Below are 22155 nucleotides of genomic sequence, written 5' to 3'. Positions count from 1 at the left end.
TGTTCATACAAAGGAAAACATAAATATAAACACATGCATCGTCACACTGATTCAAATACAACTGTTCATATGATAAACACACAAACCAGGTAGAAGTGCATTTGCAAATATGCTGAAATCCACACAAAGCCAAGCCATGTGGTTCCCATAACAATTTCCAAGCACATGTTTGCAAACTCAAGTGGGGGAAAGGGAACCCACATTTGTTGAGGCCCTGCCAACATGCCAGGCATGGAGTTGCCATTTCAATGTATTCGTTCATTGAAACTCAGCATTCCAGTGAGGAAGATGGAGTATTTTATTATAGTATTCTTTCTTCATAGTTGAAGCAACTAAGGTTCAGAGAGGGATAAAGTAACTTAAGTTTATAAGCCCAGTTAACAGCAGAGTCAAATATGAATCAAGATTTGTCTAACTCCACAGCTAGTACAGCACGCTATCTTAAACACACACACACACACACACACACACACTCTCTCTCTCTCTCTCTAGATATGTTCTCCATTGTAACTAATTAGGTAAGGCTCCTTATTCAAAACTGAAGGTATTGGGCTGGGGATGTGGCTCAAGCGGTAGCGCGCTCGCCTGGCATGCGTGCGGCCCGGGTTCGATCCTCAGCACCACATACCAACAAAGATGTTGTGTCCGCCGAGAACTAAAAAATAAATATTAAAAATTCTCTCTCTCTCTCTCTCTCTCTCTCTCTCTCTCTCTCTCTCTCTCTCTCCCTCCCCTCTCTCACTCTCTCTTTAAAAAAAAAAAAAAAAAAAAAAACTGAAGGTATTTATAGAAGTGAGCCAAGATTCCTCCATGCTGCCTCCTAACAAAGGCTTTAAGTCATTCAACAGACATTGTTCAGTGTCTTCAGTGTGCCAAGTGCTGATTCACAAAGGTGAAAAGACACAGGTCTTGGCCAGAAGGAGTGCAAAGTCCATTAGGGAGATGTGAGAGAAACCTTAAGACAATATATAGTGCTCAATAGATGTGAGCTACAATGGAAGTAGGTCCCAAATCCAAGCAACCAATGAGCAGGAAACTTAGGTCTGCCTGGGGCAGGCAAGGAAGGCTTCTTGGAAGAGGCAGCAAGTGAGCTGGGGCTTAAAGAATGACTGGGGTGGAGAGGGATTGGTATTTTGGGGGAGATTAGATGAGAGACAGGGTAAGGCATGGGGACAGGCGCCAGAGCACTGTAGGCTCTAGGGATTTTTTAATGTTATCTTCTGGTGACTGAGAAGGGCTTAAAGATTTGGGGCCTTGGGGCTGGGGATGTGGCTCAAGCGGTAGCTCGCTCGCCTGGCATGCATGCGGCCCGGGTTCGATCCTCCAGCACCACATACAAACAAAGATATTGTGTCCGCCAATAACTAAAAAATAAATAAATATTAAAAAAAAAAGATTTGGGGCCTTGCACATGCTAAGCAAGTGCTCTATTACTGAGTTATACCTCCAGCTCTAAAGAATTTTACAGGGGATCTCATTTGCATGTTAGAAAGAATGAGCAGAAGGAAGGAAAGCTCAGACTAGGGGGACCACCAGGAAGTATTGCAATAATCCAAGCAAGAGCTATTGTCTGTCCTAGGAGTACAAGGCATCTGGAGAAGATGAAGGATAGGGGTGGGATGGAGGAGGGTGTAGCCTGTTCTGAGCTAGAGCAGAGCAACAGTCTTCTGACCCATAGAAAAATATGAAAGCTATGGATTCTCCCTCAGAATAAAGCACGTGTGCATAGGCACATGATGTTTTGCACATAATTATAGGGGACTTATGTTCCCCAAAGCCTCAGGTTAAGAACTCAGTTCCTTGGAATTCTAAGAAGCAAAATGACATAGTAGTTAAGTTTGTGGAATCTGAAGTCAGACTCCCTGGTTTATAATCTCAGTGTTTTAGTCAGCTTTTTTTTTTTTTTTCTGCTTTGAGTAAATGACCCGACCAGCACAACTGTAGAGGAGGAAGAGTTTATTTGAAGGCTTATGGTTTCATAGGTCTTAATCCATAGAAGGCTGGCTCCATTCCTCAGGGCTCAAGGTGAACCTGAACATCATGGCAGAAGGGTGTGGTAGGGGGAAGCGGCTCCAGTGGGGATCAGAAATCAGAGAGAGGTCTCTACTTGCCAGATATAAATATATACCCCCCAAAGCCACGCCCCCAATTCCCACCTCCTCCAGCCACACCCTACCACTTTAGCTACCACTCAAACACTCCCAGAAGTTAATCACTGTTTGCGTTAAGACTCTCACAGACCAATAATTTCTCTTCTAAACCTTCTTGCATTGTCTCACATGTGAGCTTTTGGGGGACACGATATCTAAACCATAACACCCAGCTCTACCATCAATTAGCTATGTGAGCCTGGGCAGGACCTTGACCCTGGAACAGTATCTGGCTCCCAGAAAGTGCTCTGGAAGTACTGGCTATTATTGTTATGGGTTTAATCACAGTGCTATTAGGACCCCTCCTCGTTTACTCACTCTTGCATCCCACTTCACAGCTGGAGATCTGGTGGTGTCTCTGCGCCCATTTTTCTTGGTTCTCTGAACTCACTCCTTCCTTTTAGGTCTGAGTTTCCATTATCCTTAAACCTATTTATTAAAGAGTGAAGCCATGCTGGGCATGGTGGTATACACTTTTAATCCCAGCAGCTTGGAAGGCTGAGGAGGATCATGAGTTCAAAGCCAACCTCAGAAACTTAGTGATACCCTAAGCAACTCAGCAAGACCCTGCCTCTAAATAAAAAAATAAAAAGGCTCAGTGGTTAAGCACCCCTGGGTTAAATTCCCAGTACCAAAAGTAAAAAAAAAAAAAAAAAAAAAAAAAAAAGTGAAGCTAAATAATCCCTTTTCTAAGAGGAAAAAGAGGTCCTAGAATCTAGGCCAATCACTTGGAGACTCAGTCTTTTCCTTTACTCTGAGATGACAGGCATTTGATTTGGGGGGACCTTCAGCATGGGGGTCCTTCCCAACTCTACAGTCACAGACAACCTACTCACTGCATCCTGCCAGCCTCTCTCTAAAATGTTCCAGCTATGGCTGGGGTTGTAGTTCATTGGTAGAATGCTTGCTTAGCATGCATAAGGCCCTGGGTTCCATCCCCAATGTCACACACACACATACACACACAGAAAAAAAAACAGACAAAAAACTAAGGGGCTAGGGTTGTAGCTCAGTAGTACAGGACAAAGCCCTGGTGTTCAATCCCCAACACTGGGAAAAAGGAGGAGGGGGTGGGGAAGAGGGGGAAGGAGGAAGGGGAGGAGGGGGGAGGAGGAAGGGGAGGAGGGGGGAGGAGGAAGAGGAGGAGGAGGGGGTAGGAGGAGGGGGAAGTGGAGGAGGAGGAGGGGGGAAGGAGGAAGGGGAGGAGGAGGAGAGAGGGAAGGAGGAGGGGGAAGAGGAGGAGGAGGGGGAAGGAGGAAGGAGATGAGGAGGAGGGGGAAGGAGGAGGGGGAAGGAGGAGGGGAGGAGGAGGGGGGGGAGGAGAGGGAAGAGGAGGAACCACACATCTATAGTCACAGATACTTGGGAGGCCAAGACAGGAATATCACTCCAGAGCATGAGTTTGAGACTAGCCTGCAACACAACACCCATCTTAAAAAAATAAAACAAGCTGGGCAGAGTAACCTGTGCCATGCTTGTAATCTCAGCCACTCAGGAGGCTGAGACAAGAGGATCACAAGTTTGAGGCTAATCTTGGCTAAATTGCTGTCTTAAGAAATTAAAAAGGGATGATGTGGTTCAGTGATAGAGCGCTTGCCTAGCATGTGTGAGGCCCTGGGTTTGATTTTCAGCACCACATATAAATAAATAAAAATAAAGGTCCATTGACAACTAAAAATAAATCTTAAAAATACAACAGGCTAGGGATGTAGATCAGTGGTAGAGCACTCCTGGATTCAATCTCCAGTATCGTAAACAACAGCAACAGCAAAAATAAAGGTAATGGAGGAAAACACATTCCTAAGCTGAAGCTAGGCATGACGGCACACACCTGTAATGCCAGCAGCTCAGGAGGCTGAGGCAGGAGGATTGCAAGTTCAAAGCCAGCTTCAGCAACTAAGTAACTTAGCAAGACTCTGTCTCAAAAATAAAACAAAAAGGGGGTAGGAATGTGTCTCAGTGGTTAATCACACCTGGATTCAATCCATGGTACCAAAAAGAAAGAAAGGAAAGATTTCTAAGCAGATGATCCACTATTAAGTAATTAAGTCATCAAAAAAAAAAAAAAGTAATTAAGTCATTGCCTGACCTTGATGAAGCCCTTTTCCCTTCTGGTCCTCATTTTCCCAATCTGTAAATACCTGTCCTTTGCCCTTCATATAATCTTTATGAAGACAAAATGAACAAATGTTAAACTGCAAGCTATAAATTATGGTACATACAGAAGTTTTTGTTATTCTTCTTGATCTTTTGTGCTCTGTGATTCCTCTAAAGGAGACAGCCCAGATCTCCGAGAACCTTGTAACTGGATCTCTAGGATGATCCACAGCTGGGCAGGATGAGCTGTTCTTGGTATTCCTGTGAAAAGAAGAAGCCTGGGAGGGTTGGGGTTTTATCTCCTGGCTTAGAAACCTCAAGGGAAGCAGAATTGCCTTAAGAGAATCCCTAACTTAGAGGAGAGTTGGCAGTTGAGGTTTCCTTTCCTGTTGTCATTCTGGCCTCCATTCCTATGTAAGACAGGTAAACTGGACCACTCACAGCTCTGATGGAAGCCACAGGCCATCCTGATGTAAGGTCAGACCAGGCCACCCTGGGGAAGATTCTGGGATGGCTCCAATCAGATCATTGGAGTTGCCTACCTTCCTCCTGCTTGTTGTCTTCAAAATTATGTGGCACAAGCTGCTGCTGTAGTGATAAGCATGAAAGGAAAATGAGGTAGGACCGAGGGTCAATAACCAAAGAGAGGGCTGGGGATGTGGCTCAAGCGGTAGCGTGCTCGCCTGGCATGCGTGCGGCCCGGGTTCGATCCTCAGCACCACATACCAACAAAGATGTTGTGTCCGCCGAGAACTAAGAAAAATGAGTAAAATATTAAAATTCTCTCTCTGTCCCCCTCTCTCTCTCATTCTCTCTTAAAAACTTAAAAAAAATAAAATAAAAAAAAAATAACCAAAGAGAGTTGGCCTTTGTCTCCCTGTCTAGTTATGAACTTGATTTCTCTATCCCCAGTGTCAGCACTGTCCCATTGCACAGTAGTCATTATGTCATTCATTCAATAACTATTGAGCACCAAGCTGGGTGCTTGGGGATACAAAGCTGGATAAGGTAAACAAGGTCGGTCCCCACCCTCAGGAAGCCTATTTATTCTAGTTAGGAAGATATGAATAAAGATATTAACCATAACAAACATAAATTATGAAAAGTGCTGAGAAGTAAATAAAGTGTTGTGATGGGGAAAGGGATGTTACTTGAGAGAGAAGATGACAGGGAAGATCTGAATCTAATCTGAAACATGAAGAATAAAAAGACCCAGACCAAGAGCATCGGCTGGATAATATGTGTGGCGTGCATCGACGGATGGACAGATGCACAAAGACACGAACCGACCGGATGGGTACTGGTGAGGAAGTCACGCTTCCATACCCAGTTCCTAGTGTGCTTAAACACAGAGGTGCGGGAGCAGGACTGGGCATCAAGGACCCAAAATTCTTCAATCTTGCTTGGTCTCCCCTAAACTAGTTGAACCAGCCTACTAGGTCCGAGGAGCCTTAGGGGGGCGACCGAGAGCTCATTCATTTCCCCTTTAAGGCTGAGGCGGAAGGGCGAGAGGGTGAAGGCCTTTATGTCGGCGGGATAGAAACAGATCCGTCCCTTTAAGAGGGCGGAGACGCTGGTGTGGCGGCGGCTTTGAATGCGTCCGGGAGCCTCGGCCCCCAGCCTCCTTGAGACCCTTCCTCAGACTGCTCGGTAGTTGGAAAAACGCTTCCCTCTATTCCTGTACTCCGGTATCATCGCCCAGCGTCCGCCACTTCCATCTGGGTTGAGGCCGAGGCGACCCCCCCACCACCAAGTCTGGGTGGGCTAGGCCGATCCACCCTCCGGAGCCCACCCGCTGGAGCCATGGTAATGCCGCGCCCACGCTAGGGGTCCTCCAGCTCCCGGAACCTGGTGGTTCCAGGTCTTCAGCCGCAGGGGATGCAGGGCCTGGGTCTGGGTGGGACTCAGGGTTCTAGTTTGGGTTTGGCCGGACGCGCTGGAATCCCTGGGAAAGCACATTCCCCTGCTCCACGCTGGTCCTGTTTCCCTCCTGTTGCCTTCCTTCTCTTTTTGGAGAATTGTTCATCCTTCCCAGTGCTCTCAAACGCCTATCTCTTGGATCCATCCCTCCCCTCTCTGCTTTCGCCCTCCCTGCGCTCTGACCTTTGATCCCAGGGAAGGCGAGATCAGCATAGCTCTTGATTCTCTGGCATCTGGGAACTGGCACCACCCCTGGCTTGACACTCATCTGGAGCTAGCCACAGCATCCCTGCTGGCTAGAAAGTAGGAACCATGGACGGGGGCACCCCACACTTCTGGGAGCCTAGCTTTTGGGCGCTGGATTAGGTGGAAGAAAATTCTTGGCTTGAGTCTCAGACACCAGACCATTGTGCCCAGCATATTTGGATTTATGGTAGATTCTTATGTTTGACAGACTTTGGGGTTGTTGCAAAATCCTCAGGTCTGTGTATACAGTGCTGATCCTCACTTCCCACAGTGTTGTACTAGGGATGAACCCAGGGCCTCAGGCATACCAGACAAGCACTCTCCCACTGAGCTGCACCCCCATCACAGCACAGGGCTGATTCTGAAGAACTGCTTTCGCTCCCCTTGGCAGCCTTCTCTTTGCCCCTCTTTCAGGGACTAACACAGATGGATCTGAGTGGATTCTATTACAAGAAAAGATTTTAAGTCATTTAAATCTTCAACTGAATCCCATTTTTTCTCTCCTCATCCCTTATTCCTCCCCAAGCACTAGCAAAAAACAAAAAAACAGTACACCTGATGGTCTTGTCAGAGTTGTGAAGAAGCAATGAGGACAGAATGTACTTGCAAATGGCATTTCTCCTCCAGCCTCAATTGCTTTGTTTTCCTTTCAGGCATGCAGTTTGCGGAAGCTGTTTACTGTGGAAGAGGAGTTTGAAGATGAGGTAAGGAAGTGTTGGTAATCAGAGATGGCAAAGGATATAAACATCCAGGTCCAGAACATTTTGGAGCAGCCTGCTGCAGCCTCCTTTCCATTGATATGTATATCTTTTTTGTCTATGAGAGACATTGAAATGATAAGAAATGTAAACAACCTACTTAACTGTCTTAGCAACAAACAAAAAAACCAGAGATCAGTTGCTTAATTGTCCTATCTCTAAGTTATTAGGGCCTTTTCTCAGAAGCTCTGTCGTGTAGAGGATTTAATTCACTTTCACATAGCATACTGGAGGTGGGAAGAAGGTTTTTGGAGAGCATGAATAAATAGTGTAGGAGACAGTACAGTTACTGGATGGCTTTTGGTTTGTGATCACCAGCTGGCCATGTGAACCAGGGCAAATTGCTTCCGCTTTCTGTTCTACAATATAAGGGGCATTCTTCTGCCTCAGATCTTATTCCCTTCCCACTCATTCCCCTGAAGGTGAGGAATTCGACTAGATCTAAATCCAGGGTATTAGAATCACCTTTATCTAGGCCCTACCACATGCCAATTAAGTCAGAATTTCTGGTGCTGGCAGGGGTGTTTCTGAAGTACAGCCAGAGACCTCTGAACTAATGGTCTCTGTAGCTCTCTTCACATTTAGAACCAATGGATATAACCTCATCCAGGAGGCTGGAAATTACCACCTCTGATCCTTTTTAGAAAGAGGAGGATTTAAATGAGTAAAGCCCAAAGAGGTAAGTTTAACTTGCCTGCCTGACAATATAGCACAAATAGCCAGGATGAGGACTCAGCCTTTTGATACCAATCTAATGGACATGGAACCTACTAAAATACATTTACAGAATAGAATTTTTCTATTTTACCAAAGACAAGCCATTCAATAATTACCTTTTTTTGTGGGGGGTGTTTAGAATCAAACCCAGAGCCTTGTGCCTACTCAGCATGCCTCTACTGCTGATGCACACCCTTAACACCAATAAAAACTACTTTTTGTCTCCCAGTGCTTTGCCCCCGAATTCCATTATGTTCAGATGTCTAACTTGTCCCTGGTATGGTGGTAAATTCTGCACCACTGTGTCCATCTGGGAAAATTGTAGTAAAATACATACATGGTACCTAGAACCAGTGAGGTTGAAAATATTAGTTTTTGTTATTACCTGGGGGACTTAATTTTTTTTTCTGTGTGTGTGTGTGTGTGTGTGTGTGTGTGTGTGTGTATGATGCTGGGGATTGAACCCAGGGCCTTGTGCATGTGAGGCAAGCACTCTACCAACTGAGCTATATCCCTAGCCCTGGAACTTAATTTTTGTTTTTACAAATAATTAAAAATTACCATCTTCGTCAAGGAGATGAGTCCTTGTCTTTCAGCTTTGGAGATGTGTGATTACAGGCTGAAAAGGTGACTCTTAAAGTGACCCTCTTGGGTCTTAACAGGTAATGGAATTAAGGGACTTTTCAAGTTTCTATTCCTTGAAAATGGCAGACCAGTCCCTTTCCCTCTTCCTAAGACACATAACATATTTGAGAGTGAGCTCTTTGGGAAAAAAGGAATCCATCAATATCCAGGCCATTGGGGTTTTATTACTTCTATAATTCTAATCAATATTATTATTGCTAAATCCTAAAGTATTCCTGCTAGAGTATAGGACTCTTGATAATATACAAAGCAGGTAAAAAAAATAATAAAAAACCTTTCTTTAGCCCAGACAATACAGTGTGGCACCAGGGGTGTAGGTGGAGGGGACCTTTCTGTCAGTTAAATCAGCAGTTCTGACTCAAAAACACCCTCAGAACAGGTCTGTTGCTCTTGAAGGTGTCAATCTCACCTTGCTTCCCAACTGGAATCCATACTTAATTTAACTTGCCTGAAAAGCTATATTTAACTTCCACCTATTTTGCTGGATCCAGGGGTTCTCTAGCTTACTGAAGACTGATGTGGGGTGTGTGTGTGTGTGTGTGTGTGTGTGTGTGTGGGTGTGTGTGTGTGTGTGTATAGCTCCCTATTGCATTGATTGGACACCAGAAAGCTAGATTTCTTTTTTTTTTTTTTCTTTTTTTTTTTTTTAAAGTATTTATTTATTTATTTTAGTTTTTCAGCGGACACAACATCTTTGTTTGTATGTGGTGCTGAGGATCGAACCCGGGCTGCACGCTTGCAAGGCGAGCGCGCTACCAATTGAGCCACATCCCAGCCCCCAGAAAGCTAGATTTCTTGAGTGCATGTCCTTGGATGAGTCCTTTGACTCCTTAGTTCTCTGGGACATTTGTTTCTGCTTTTCTGCGCCTAATCTAGAGATTGAAGAAAGACAGAAACTACTTGCAGACTTAGCCTTAGAATGTTTCTGATAGAAGCCTGGTGGTAGGCTCATGGGCAAGGTTATAAGCAATTGGTGAGTGACATCCCTGTTGTCTTTTACACCTTGTTTTCCCACTTGCAAGCACACACACATATGTACTACATGCCTGCACAGTAAAAGTAGAGCTTTTTAAAAAAATTTTCCAAAACATTAATAAAAGTAAAAATTTCCAGATGTAAAGATCTACTGTCTCTGCTTCTTTGTAGGATTTCTTATCTGCTGTGGAGGATGCAGAGAACCAATTTGCTGGCTCACTACCTATGAATGCTGGGCGCCTACGACCTGTTTCTTCCAAGCCACAGGAGACTGTGCAGGGGCAGTCCTCAACGAGACTACCATTACATCCCACTGCTTCTTCAGAGGCTTTGAGATTGCCAACCCTGGGACTCTGCCTCCCAACCTCCAGCATGCCCAGAGCCATCAGAGATCCACCTTCTACAAAAACTGTCCCCATAAGCCCTGCCTCAGCTTTGAGCAGCTGGACTGGCAATCAGAAAAGAATGACGCTGCCAGAAGTGCTCCAAGAGTCAGCAAGACCCCAGTCCTCAGCCTCCCGCCCCCTCCTCACCTTTGAGAGCCAACAGCAGGGATTGGGTGGTTTTGAGGGGCCTGAACAAGACGAATTTGATAAAGTCCTGGCAAGCATGGAGCTGGAGGAAGCTGGCATGGAGCTGGAACTTGGTGTTAGCAGTGAGGCCACACAAATCTCGCCTGCCCAGCACCAGGAGGACACAATCTTGGCTAAAAAGGCCCGGGTAGCTGATCTGAGTGGATCTTGCCAGCAGGGGCCCATGTCTGCCACCCACAAAACAGGTGTCATGTCAGCCCTGGATGAGCCTCTAGAGCCTGTTTCCCACTGTAGGACTCCACGGCCCTGCATAAAACCTGGTGCTGCAGGCAACCTTCCTATGCCAACTGCTTTAGCAGATCCTACTCAGCAACCCCACTGGGAAATCTGTCCCCAAACCCCCCCTGTTCCCATATCCCGGCCTCTCCAAGTTGCTGGAAGACCTCTTCAGAGCAGCCCTCAAAATCATTTGCCTGGTCAGCCATTTCAGTCTCCTAGTGCCTGGTTAAGTGGCAAACCTCATTTTCCTAGACCTCGAACTCCCAACTCCAGGTCTACTCCCTCAAAGACCAGCTCTGTGGTCTCTCTTTGGGATCCCTTGCAATCCCGAGCCCCAGTGTCTTCTGTTGAGTCTCCTGTCAGCAACCCAAAAGGTCCCCATTCCTCCCAAAAGGTTCCCCAGGCAGCTCTGCAGACCCCCATAGTCACCAACCACCTGGTGCAGCTGGTCACTGCTGCCAACCGGACTCCCCAGAAGCCCACTCGCCCCTCCACCCGAGCCAAAATGCGCCGCTTCCCTGGCCCAGCAGGACTCCTACCTCACCAGGTGAGTGACCTGGTTCTCTAAGAGCAGAGATAAGGGAGAAAAGCAATAGTCCAGCACTGTCCCCTATCCAACCCTAGAACATCTTTCTCCTGAAGGACAAGGAGGAAGGAAGTGAAGATAGGCAGTATTTGCAAAATTGTGGAAGAAGTCAAAAAAAGTGGGAAGGGGCCTGTTGTAACTCAGTGACAGAGCGCTTGCCTAGCAGTTGTGAGGCCCAGGTTCCAGGCAGAAAAAGAAGTGGGAAGGAAAAATGCTAGAAAATTCACCCAGGGAAGAGGTGTGCATAAGGCTCTGGGAACTTCCTGGTTTTCATGTTTGTTTTCCTACTACTAGGGCAGGGAGGTTCATTTGTTCATATTCGATGAGGAGTAGATATTGGGCAATTTGCTTTGAACTGAAAATACAAAGATTAAAGAGGGGGCTGGGGTTGTGGCTCAGTGCTATAGCACTTGCCTAGCTCGTGCAAGACCCTGGGTTCAATCCCCAATACCACATAAAAAATAAATAAACAAATAAAGGTATTGTGTATAACTAAAAAATAAATAGTTAAAAAAAAAATAAAGAGGAACAATTTCTGTCCTAAGGAGCTTACAGTGTAGAAGAAACAGTTGTGAACAAATGATTAGGCACAAAGAGCCCAGTGTAAGAGTCATTCCCTGGCTGCTGGGGAGACACAGCTTACCTTGGGCTTGCTGGATGGCTTTGGGTTGATGAGAAGGAGGTAAAGAGGTATGGGGGAGGGGCTGTGCTGAGGACAGTCCAGTGCGGGAAGACAGGAGGAGGGAAGAGGGAGGAGCCAGTGCAAAGCACAGATGCCCAAAAGCAGGTGCTCTCAGAGATCCACAGAACAGGTAACTGTGGCTGTTGCGTGGGGTCAATATGAGGAAGTCAGGGCTGAAGGGAAGACGCCTCTGCTGAAAGTTTGGATTTAAGCAGTAGATAGGGTCTCACTGAATAGCTTTAGGGTCTCACTAAGTAGCTGAGGCTGGCTTTGAACTCTCAATCCTCCTACCTCAGTCTCCTGAGTCACTGGGATTACAGGCCTGTGCCACTGTACCTAGCTCCTTTCCTTGGGTGTTTTGAAACAGTTTCTGCTTGTAACTTTCTCTTCCACAGCATTTCAAGAGAAATCCAGGGAGGCTGTCTATGTTCCTTCTGAGCTGGATCTCCCTAGAGGAAAGGGTTAGGTTCCTGAGAAGGGACCTGGGAAAAACTGTCCCTTAACTCCTCACTGGCCCCTCTATGTGGGTCACTGCCCCCTTCAGGCAGCCCTGGGTTTTGCTCCTGAGCCAGCTCCAGCTTCCTCACATTCCCAAAATGATCCTCAAAGTGTCTTTTTTGAGCTGCTAGTAAGGCTCTTGAGACTGCGTTAGGAGAGATGTAATATGTGTTAATTGTCCCTGATAGTTTCCTGAACTCATTATGTAATCCAGACAAGACGCTGTACTTGTAAATAACAGCTGCTGAGCTTGCTCTCACCTTCTCTTCTCTCTCTCCTCTTAGCATAGTGGGAAGAATCTGGAGGAAATCATGGTTTCCACACCCCAGACTCCAGCTCATGGTGCTCTGGCTAAATTCCGGACAGAGGTAACTTATTCCATGTAAACGTTAACTTCCTGGGCATCATTTGAGAGTTGGGGGGGGGTCCCTGCATATTGGGGGAGTTGGGAATTAAAGTGCTGCTGAGAAGGCAGCTGGGGGAGGTGGTGATTTTACTGGCATAAAATAAGGCCTGTCCTGATGCCAGCCAGCCATTAACCAATGCCATGGGTCTGGCCTTCTTTCCTATCTAAGAAATAAAGGCCCAGCTAGCTCCATCTTCCCTCAGGGAAGGAGAGTGTAATACATATTATGAGACTGTGCTTTGGGAACCTTTTCTCTGAGTTTTCTGGGAACTGTGCAGGGGAGAATCTGCCTTCATCTTGCCTCCAAGGGGGTCTCTCTTGATGTGTGAAACCAGCTTTTCTCCTCTCTGGAGTTCTTGTTGGCCTACTCTACCCCTGGGCCCACTTTTGCTTTTAATTCTCTGAAGTATTTCTTCTCTTTGCTGCAGTTCCCCAGATTTGCCAGTCCATTTCAGATCCAAACCAGGCAATAGTCATCTGAATTAAAATCAGTTATTAATATAATAAGGCTAATGGTTAAAGCCAGAGACAAAATAAGATTACAGAATTCAAAATGGCAAAGACACTCCTGGAATCCTATATACATATGTGGGGGATCCCTACCCCAAATTAGTACCACAAGAGACAAACATGGTTAATCTATTGCTTCAATGTAATTAAAGTCAAGATCTGATTTAAAAAAAAAAAAAAACACCTTTGTTGTAGCTGCTTAGTGAAAAATGTGATATGCAGCAAGATTTCACATAACATTTTCTGACCTTGGAGATAATTGGGAGACTGTGACTACCATGCTATGGTCTTTCCTAGAGACTTACCCTTTTTCTCCCACCATTCATCCTGTCTCAGTCAAGCGTCTGTAGGAAGAGAAACCTATTAACGCAGGCTCCTACTCTACTCTATACCAGGTTGTTGTTAGTTCCCAGTCATCAGTGGAGGAGGATTTTGAGCGAGGGCCCTGGCTGACCATGAAATCTTCTCTGGGCCTGGATGAGAGAGATCCAACCTGCTTCCTTTGTACCTACAGCATCATCATGGTACTGCGGAAGGTAAGGACTCTGAGCACTGAGACCCAATGAGAAGACCATTTTTCTCCCTTTCAACAATCTATTGCCCTAGTCCACCGTAAAAGGGGGTTATCTGCTTCCTGTTACCCCAGGCCTATCCCTGAGGAGCAGCATGAGTGAATTTCCTTTGGTTGTATCTTCACTGGCCTGCCTATTCCCTATCATCCACAGTATTGGGCACAAGGAGAGCAGGCTCTGGGTATGCCTCTGCACTTCTAGGCACTGGATGGAGTTAAGCACAATGCTACCCTCAGAGCTCCCCAGCCATCAAGGGCCACGTGGAGATACATGTTAGTACATGTATATGCTATATCCTTTCCCATGTCCACCATGATGGAGTGCTATATAAATACATGTACACAAAAGAAAGGAGGCAGGGGAGAGACATGAAGGACTGCCAGCTTCAGGCCTGCCAGAGAAGATATGCCCTTCCAATTGCCCCCTTTGCCCTCCATGACAGAAGAGCATCACCAGTCCCTGGTTACCCCCAGCACACTTGGGGACTTGGGAAGGTGCAGGTGAGCCCTGATCAGATCTGTGAATGCCTCTCTCTGTAAGTAGGCAGCCTTGAAGCAGCTCCCCAGGAACAAGGTCCCCAACATGGCAGTGATGATCAAATCCCTGACTCGGAGTACAATGGACGCCAGTGTGGTTTTCAAGGACCCTACAGGTAAGGAGTTAGGTTCTGGGAATGTCTTGTTGTGGCCTCGGTTGAGGTCAAGAGAGGAGGAGAAATCACTCCCTCCATTTGCAGGCAGAAACATTGAGGCAATGAGAACCCCACTTCCCAGCCAGGACTCAAACCAGTTGCTGTATTACCCTTGATCCTGAGACTGATGGGCCATATGGTATTTGCAGGAGAAATGCAAGGGACCGTGCACAGGGTACTGCTGGAGACACGCCAGAATGAGCTGAAGCCTGGCTCAGTGCTGTTGCTGAAGCAGGTATGGGAGCTCTAAGTGGCGGCCAGCCCTCCACCCCTCCCACCCTGGAGAGAACCCTCAGGTTTCCTGTGTTCTTTCCTGGCTGGCTGCCTTCCCTCCTTATGCCCCAGCAAGGAGGGACTGGACTATTGGTAGGCCCTGGCTTGCTAAAGCTGAGGGCAGGCCTGAGGCCCTTGAGCTGCTCCTATTCCTTGGAGATGGATGGATATGGAGGGTTGAGGGGAAAGGTGTGGTAAGGGTTCTACTTGGTACCAAGGCTGGGACAGGAGTGATTTGTGTGATGCTGATGCAGAGAACCCTTAACAGGCAGCAGGCGAGTACCAGGTGGCCATCTGGCAGCACCCAGTTCTCCATCAGGTCACTGACCTTCCCCTTCCTCAATTCCAGATTGGAGTGTTTTCTCCTTCACTCCGAAATCACTATCTCAACGTGACACCCAACAACCTGGTCCATATATACAGCCCAGATTCTGGGGATGGGAACCTCAAGCCATCTCAGCCTTTCTCCAAGGTAAGAGGAGCAGGATGGATGAACTCACAGAGGGTTCCTTCTGCCTGGATCTTCTCGGTTCTTCTCTCCTCTCCCCTGAGAAGCAGAGGTGTGAAGGGGACAGTTGCCCTGAGGCAAAAAGATACATCTGGGGACAGAACTATCTCCTCCTGTTCCTGGTCTAGCCACCTGCTGGACAGGTTAGTAATAGTACCTAGAGGCACAGTTGGCTTCTTGGTGATCCCTGAGTGTCTGATGGCAGGCTTGAACATCTGAGAGGATAGCAGTCATTTCAGAACTAACCAAGGTGAGGGCTCACCAGGGGTGGTGACAGAAAATGACTAAGGGTCAGATCTGTTGTGGGGCGGGTATCTGCAAAGAACGGCAAGCCACAGTGGACCTTCAGGTGACTAGCTCTTGCTCTGCCTTCCCTCCGGTCTTTGCCTTTGCTGAGTCAGGCAGAAACTACCCAAAGCACTGGGAGCGCTCCTCTAGGAACCGAGGTAGCTTCACTGTCTCTGAGGTGATGGCTTTCTAGGCAGCTCCACTCCAAGGTGAGAGTGCAGAGCCAGGCTTGTTTAGTTGTCTGCACCCTTCTTGGGATCCTGGCCCAAGAGGACAGGAGGCTTGAGTCTTGTCCCAGTTCTGCTGATAGTTTCCGCAGTGACCTTGGGCAAGTCCTTTCTCCTACCCTGCCATTGCTTCATCTACAGTACAAGAGTGTTAGACTTGATAACATCTAGTCCACTTAAGCCATTAGCTCTAATTTTTCTACTTATAGTTCCTTTATTTTTTCCCCTTAACACCTCCACATTCTTTTATTTTTAGTTGAAGATGGACACAATACCTTTATTTATTTATTTTTATGTGGTGCTGAGGATCAAACCCAGCGCCTCGCACATGCTAGGCGAGCACTCTACTGCTGAGCCACAAGTCCCTCACATTCTCTTAAAATCACCCCACTTCTAAAAATAATCCTTATTTTTCTTTTAAATTTCTAATCATCCATACTCATTGTAATGGCATAGAAAAGCAAAGAATGAAACTCATCTTCTTCCACTTTTCATCCCCTAGGGCTAACCATAGTTAACAATTTAAGTGCCAGTTTTAATTACCATATACTAGTCCATATACTAGTTAGTTTGGAGATTATTAACAGCTCATATTTAATCTCAGGCTAACTCTTCAACATATTTCTGAATGGCCTCTTTACTCACTGCTCCACTTATATAGATTCCCTAGAACACTGGATATCAACAAAATTAGAAAAGAAACTCACCCCTAATGGTTTGTTTTGTTTTAATTGTCTGCTGGTTTGGATGTTTGGTTTTTCAACTCCCTCCCCTAGCCTGGGCATGGGTGACCCCAGCCCCTGCCATACTCCTCCATTATGTTTCTTTCCTAAGCCCCCACCAGGCCCTTTAAGGTCATCTGGGTAGAGGTGGTACCATCTGGAGGGGTTTCAGGGTCATGGGTATTGGTGACGAGCTCCTCTGTCCCCAGGATCCAGGAAGCTTCCATGATGGCCTCCAGCATGATGTGGCCACAAAGCCCAGGGAAGATCTCAGAACAGAACAGAATCCAGTGGCAGGGGTGTCCCCTGAGGAAGAACTTCCAGAAACAGGTAAGAGAGTCAGCTTGTCAGGATCAGGAAAATCTCTTTGCTCTAGCATAACTGGGCCAAAATCCTCCTGGTTACATTTTGTTCCTTCTCCTATGAGTCTCTGGACCTCGCATAATTTTATAGAAATCAAATATGGTATCTCGTTTGTCAAGGCTACAATGCACAAACTAGTTGACAGTGTGATGGGGCCATGTAAAGTGTGATCCACATGTCTCCCCTGCCTCCAGGCCCTGTGCTTTTCACCTCAGGATACACTACTATCTTCTGTCCAGATGGACAGGCACTATCTTTGTGCCACATTTTGATTCCTCTGTGGGCTGATGACCAGACCATAGAGGCAGATTTTCCCATTCTGACTAAGCTCAAAGGCCCACTAAAGGGTGCTGAGAAATCACATCTCCATGCACTTACGTGGGGGCCCAGGATACAAACCCGAGAGGCCCAGATGCAGACCTGTTGTGGGCAGGCCCCAGGAGGCTACATCACCCAGTGAAACAGAGTCCCGAGTTGCTTCCTTAGGCTTTTTTTTTTTAGGTATTGGGAATTGAACTCAGGGGCACTCGACCACTGAGCCACATCCCTAGCCCTATTTTGTATTTTATTTAGAGACAGGGTCTCCCTGAGTTGTTTAGCACCTTGCTTTTTGCTGAGGCTGGCTTTAAACTTGCAATTCTCCTGCCTCAGCCTTCCCTGCTGCTGAGATTACAGGCGTGTGCCACCGAGCCTGGTGCTTCCTTAGCTTTTTGATTCCAGAAATTCAGTCCTGTCTGAGCCCAAAGTTCATGGGATTATGGGTAGTTGTCTCACATTAACAATTCACAGTATGCCAATGGATAGACTAAAACCCATTTATTTATATTCTGTGAAAGAATATCTCCCTATGCTGGGCTCTTGCATTGTCTGGAATCTTGCGCTCTCTCTTTATAAGTAAGCTTGATCATAAGCCCAATCATCATAAGAATGTTGTTTGCCAGGTGTGATGGCATATGCCTGTTATCTCAGTGACTCATGAGGCTGAGAGAGAGGAGGATCACAGGTTCAAATCTAGCCTCAGCAACTTAGTGAGACCCTTAGCACTTTGGAAGACCTTGTCTCAAAAAAGAAAAAGGACTGGGGATGAAGCTCAGTGGTAAAGCATCCCTGAGTTCAATCCCTAGTACCAAAATAAGTAGTGATTGCTAATGCAGAGCGATTCCTTAAGTACAGTGCTAATCACCTTAATTAAATTTTGAATGCTTCCCAAACTAACTACTTCCTTTAATACACAGCAGCAGTGTGCATTGAGTGCTCTTGCTAGACTTGGAACTAGGCTCTTGGTGTAGTATACGAACAGTCTGACTTAACTCCTAGGGCTTCCTGATCCTACTCAGGAAGGATTGCCAATAGTGGTTCTGGTATCACTTGGAAGCAGAGTATGCTTACCTTGGGAAACTTGTTTTACCTCTTTATATCCTGTTCTCTCAAGTGAAGTGGGGTTTATCACAGAACCACCATGAGATGCCCTATGAAAGGTTACTGATACACAGAGAAAGTACTCAGTAAGTTATTAGCTGCTCTTATTAACAAAAAGAAGGTCAATAAAGATTACTGCAAGCTTGGTGTGGAGGTGCACACCTGTAATCCCAGCAGTTTGGGAAGCTGAGGCAGGAGGATTGCAAGTTCAAAGTCTCCTCGGCAGTGGCAAGGCACTAAGCAACTCGGTGAGACCCTGTCTCTAACTAAAATATAAAATAGGGCTGGGGATGTGGCTTAGTGGTTGAGTGCCCTGAGTTTAATCCCTGATACCAAAAAAAAAAAAAAAAAAAAAGATTACTGCATGCCTGGAATCCCAGTTACTCAGGAGGCTGAGTCAGGAGGATTGCAAGTTTGAGAACAGCCTGAGCAACTTAGTAAGAACTTGTCTCCAAAAGTAAAAAGAATGTAACTCAGTGGTAAAGAGCCTCTGGGTTCAATCCCCAATATCTTAAAAAAAAAAAAAAAAAAAAAAAAAAAAGGGTGGCAAGGAGAGGATTACAAGGTTGGCTCTGTTTCCAGATTCTTGGACTTAAGCATACATTATCTGAGAACTGTGGTTCGGTAACAATTTTTTAATTGTATGATACAAGGAATTGAACCCAAAGGCTCTTTACCACTAGGTTACAACCCCATCTCTATTTTTTATTTTGAGATGGGGTCTCACTAAGTTGCTGAATTTATGGTCTTGAATTTATGATCCTCCTGACTTAGCCTCCCAAGTAACTGGGATTACAGGTATGTGCCACTTCACCTGGCAGGAATGGTTACTTTCTTTTCTTTTTTTTCTTTTTTTTTAAAGAGAGAGCGAGAGAATTTTTTAATATTTATTTTTTAGTTTTCGGCGGACACAACATCTTTGTTTGTATGTGGTACTGAGGATCGAACCCGGGCCGCACGCATGCCAGGCGAGCGCGCTACCACTTGAGCCACATCCCCAGCCCAGGAATGGTTACTTTCATTCCCTACTCCCACTCAGGAATTTTGGGGAAGGGGGTGATGCTCTCTCCAACCATTAGAAGAGATACCAGATTAATGAATGAGCTTTGTGATTTTGAACATATCCAGTGGCTTTTGCATCTTCCTTCTGCTATCCAATGAGAGAGTCACATAGGGGACCTCAGAAGCCTTCCTGCTTGGTGCTGTGCCTCTGGATGAAAGGGGAGGAACCACTGAGCCCAGGGGGACCCCCTTTCTTATCAGAACAGCCCAGGCATTATGTCCTGCCTTTTGCCGTGCACGTGTACTTGGGGAGCAGAAGGAGATGGAAGTCAGGTCAGTCTCAGGCCCACTGGCTTGGGCACCACTGACTGGGGGGAACTACCTCTCCGTCTGGCCAGGCCCTGTCCCTCCTGAAGGGCAGGTACTTTAGACCCCAGGCAAGCAGAACCTTAATGTTGTCACTGAGGCTGCCTTCCTTACCCCTGCAGATGACTTGGATGGACTTCTGAGTGAGCTCCCTGAGGACTTCTTCTGTGGGACCAGGAGTTGGGACTGCCCCAAGGCAGGGCACCCACCATAAGCAAGCAGCCTCTCAGCTCCCAGGCAAGGCTCTGGGTATGTCTGGTCACATCCAAGGGAAAGAAGGCCCACATGACTGGAAACTTGCCAAAGCTTGGGCTTCTGTGGTGCTCCTACCCTGGATGCTGCACCTGAAAAGTCCCTCGTCTCGGATTCTGCACTGAGACGTCCTTGGCATTGTCATCCCAGACCTCAGCCAAGGACTGCCTCTTAGCCTTCCTGTTTTCAAGCCTTCTGGCCCTCCATTCCTTTGGTCACCAATAGGAAAGTTGTGTCATCTTTTCATTTCAGCTGAACTTGAGAGAATGTTAGACCTAGTTTGCTTGTCCCTTTACTCCCCAGTCCCAGGGAAGCTGAGGTGCTAAGAAGGACTGTACCACGACAAAGATAAGGTTCCCAGGTACGGGGCAGCCGTGTGGGCTTTTGTACCTAGTTCTGAAATAAGAAGCCTCAGGCAAAGCCAAGCAACTCTGGTTCTTTGTGTGTGTGTGTGTGTGTGTGTGTGTGTTTTAACACCTTTTCTTTTAGAAAATTTTAGACTTACAGATTTACTATAAAAATAGTTCAGCAAGTTTCCATATACTCTATATCCAGTTTCCCCCTATTATTCACCTCTGACATTAATATGGTACATTTATCATAATTAATGAACCGATATCAGTACATTATCACTAACTCACTTCATACTTTTTTCAGATTTACTCAGTTTCCCCTCATGTCCTTCCACAGTTTGAGAGTCCAATCCAGAATCCCACATTACATTTAATTTTACTGTCTCTTTAGGCTTCTCTTATTGGTGGCAGTTTCTTAGACTTTCCTTGTTTAGACAACTTCAACGGTTCTGAGAAGCACTGGCTGGGCATAGTGTAGGATGCCCTCTGTTAGGATTTGTTTGATGTTTTTCTCATGATTGGACTGGGGTTATATAGGTTTTGGGGAGGAAGAAAGAGGTAAGGTGCCATTCCCTCAACATCTTGTCAGGGTTTGTGTGGCCCTGGGTCACCTGGCTGGGGTAAGGTTCAGGTTTCTGCGCTGCTGAGTGGCTCTTTTCCCTTCCCCTTCCTGTTGTGCTGGAAGTCGCCCTGCACAGTGCACACTTCAGCGGGGGGAGTTCTGTTCCACCTCTTTAAAGGTAGAAGAGCTACATATATTATTTTGAATTCTTCTGCACAGGAAATTTGTCTGTTCTCCCTCATTTATTCAATCATTTATATCAGTATGGACTCAGGAATTTATTTCATACTTTGGGTTCTAATCAAATAGTACTTTATTTCTTTGCCAAGTAACTCCTCATTGCTGGAGCTTCTCAATACCACCTTTCAGACAGGAGTTGACAATGGCATGGGTGTGGCATAAAAGGATTAATTATTCAAGTTACCAAACATTGTTTTCCTTTCCGGGATGAAGGGCAGAGAGGAAAACTCTCCCAACTCCTGGACCAATAAGGGCAGGTTAAAGATCCCAGTTGACACCAGCCTCCCCTGCCTCAGCCAGGGGCCTCCCATGGACCTGGGCTCTGCACTGCTCTGGGAGGAGGTATTAATCTCCTTTTCCCAGAGAGCAGTGGATCCTATAGAGGCAGAAGTGAACAAGCACCTTGAAAACTCCATGTTCAGTTGACTGTTGATTGAAGCGGGCCCTGTTCCAGAAGGCTTTTGTGCTCCTAGGCCTGGCAGGAGAGGGCTAATTTCCCAGCACTCTTGCCCCTTCACGTTCCCATTTGGTCTTCCTACTTGAACATACCATGCATTTCTTCCGCCCACAGTTCACAGCTTTAACCTCTGTAGCTTAGATCTGGGACAGAGCCCATCTATCCCATGGTAGCTAGACCACCCAGCACCCTGACCTACAGTCCCCCACTCCAGACACTTCTGAGTCCTGGACCCCACTGCTCAGCCTCGACTCATCCCAAACTACTGCATGTCCTGGTTTCTTGTGTGCTTCAGGCTCTGAGCTCTCAGAAGCCAGGCTGGGCATCAAATCTCCTGGCACTATTTCCTCCAGTACTTCTGGGCTCCTGTGGGACCATGGGCAGGCTGAAGCAAAGGCTTTCTTTCTCTGCCTTCAGCAAGCTAATGCTAAGTACAAGGAGACCCACACACAGGATCTCTAAGGGACAGAGCTGTAGTCAGCACCTTCATGCTTGTGTGGCATGAAAGCAGGAAAAGAGGCTGGGTTGGAACTGTTGTGTGCCTTAGGGGGAAAGGGGACGCCTACCACCTGGGCCCCTCTTGGCCCCAGCTGGCCTTGCCAGACTCCCAACCCTGGGAACCCAGCTGTAGGTGCTCAGCCTGGCCGTTGGCGGGACAAATAAAACACTGAATGGGTTCCAATAGGGTTAATCACAGCTTCATCTATAGAGGAGCCTTTCTCTGAGGATCTCCAAGCCCTCACTGTGCATGACCTCATTCCTCTTCTGGGATCCCCCACCCTGGAATGCTACCAAGATGCTGGGGCCAGGCAGAGAGTGAGTGAATAGAGGGCCAGGGCAGTGCCAGAAAAAGCCCAA

At 46.6% G+C, this 22155-nt stretch overlaps 1 protein-coding gene and 1 long non-coding RNA gene across 5 annotated transcripts in view; one reads left to right on the top strand and one right to left on the bottom strand.

Moving 5' to 3' along the window:
* LOC308636866 overlaps window positions 1–22155 on the bottom strand; it is a 28865-nt gene that overhangs the window by 4721 nt on the left and 1989 nt on the right. The window contains exons 2-4 of one of the 4 annotated variants that reach the window (XR_014019514.1): window positions 11925–12037; window positions 6969–7091; window positions 202–332 (exon numbers count right to left, since the gene is read on the bottom strand). This is a non-coding gene — a long non-coding RNA (uncharacterized lncRNA). The remainder of the gene's footprint in view (window positions 1–201; window positions 333–6968; window positions 7092–11924; window positions 12038–22155) is intronic. The other 3 variants (XR_014019513.1, XR_014019515.1, XR_014019512.1) reach the window with 3 other exon arrangements.
* Window positions 5116–21652, top strand: HROB (homologous recombination factor with OB-fold). The gene is given in 12 exon segments (XM_081272683.1): window positions 5116–5898; window positions 5902–5983; window positions 5986–6053; window positions 7067–7117; window positions 9680–10867; window positions 12371–12454; window positions 13398–13538; window positions 14118–14226; window positions 14415–14500; window positions 14888–15010; window positions 16493–16613; window positions 19556–21652. Coding segments are annotated over 12 exon segments (2202 nt in total). The 5' UTR covers window positions 5116–5841; the 3' UTR covers window positions 19648–21652.

The sequence above is a fragment of the Spermophilus citellus genome, assembly GCF_964194105.1.
Source record: "Spermophilus citellus genome assembly, chromosome: 17".
Taxonomy (NCBI): Eukaryota; Metazoa; Chordata; class Mammalia; order Rodentia; family Sciuridae; genus Spermophilus; species Spermophilus citellus.
The sequence above is the reverse complement of the archived record's forward strand: the minus strand, read 5'-3'. Positions and strand labels throughout refer to the sequence as shown.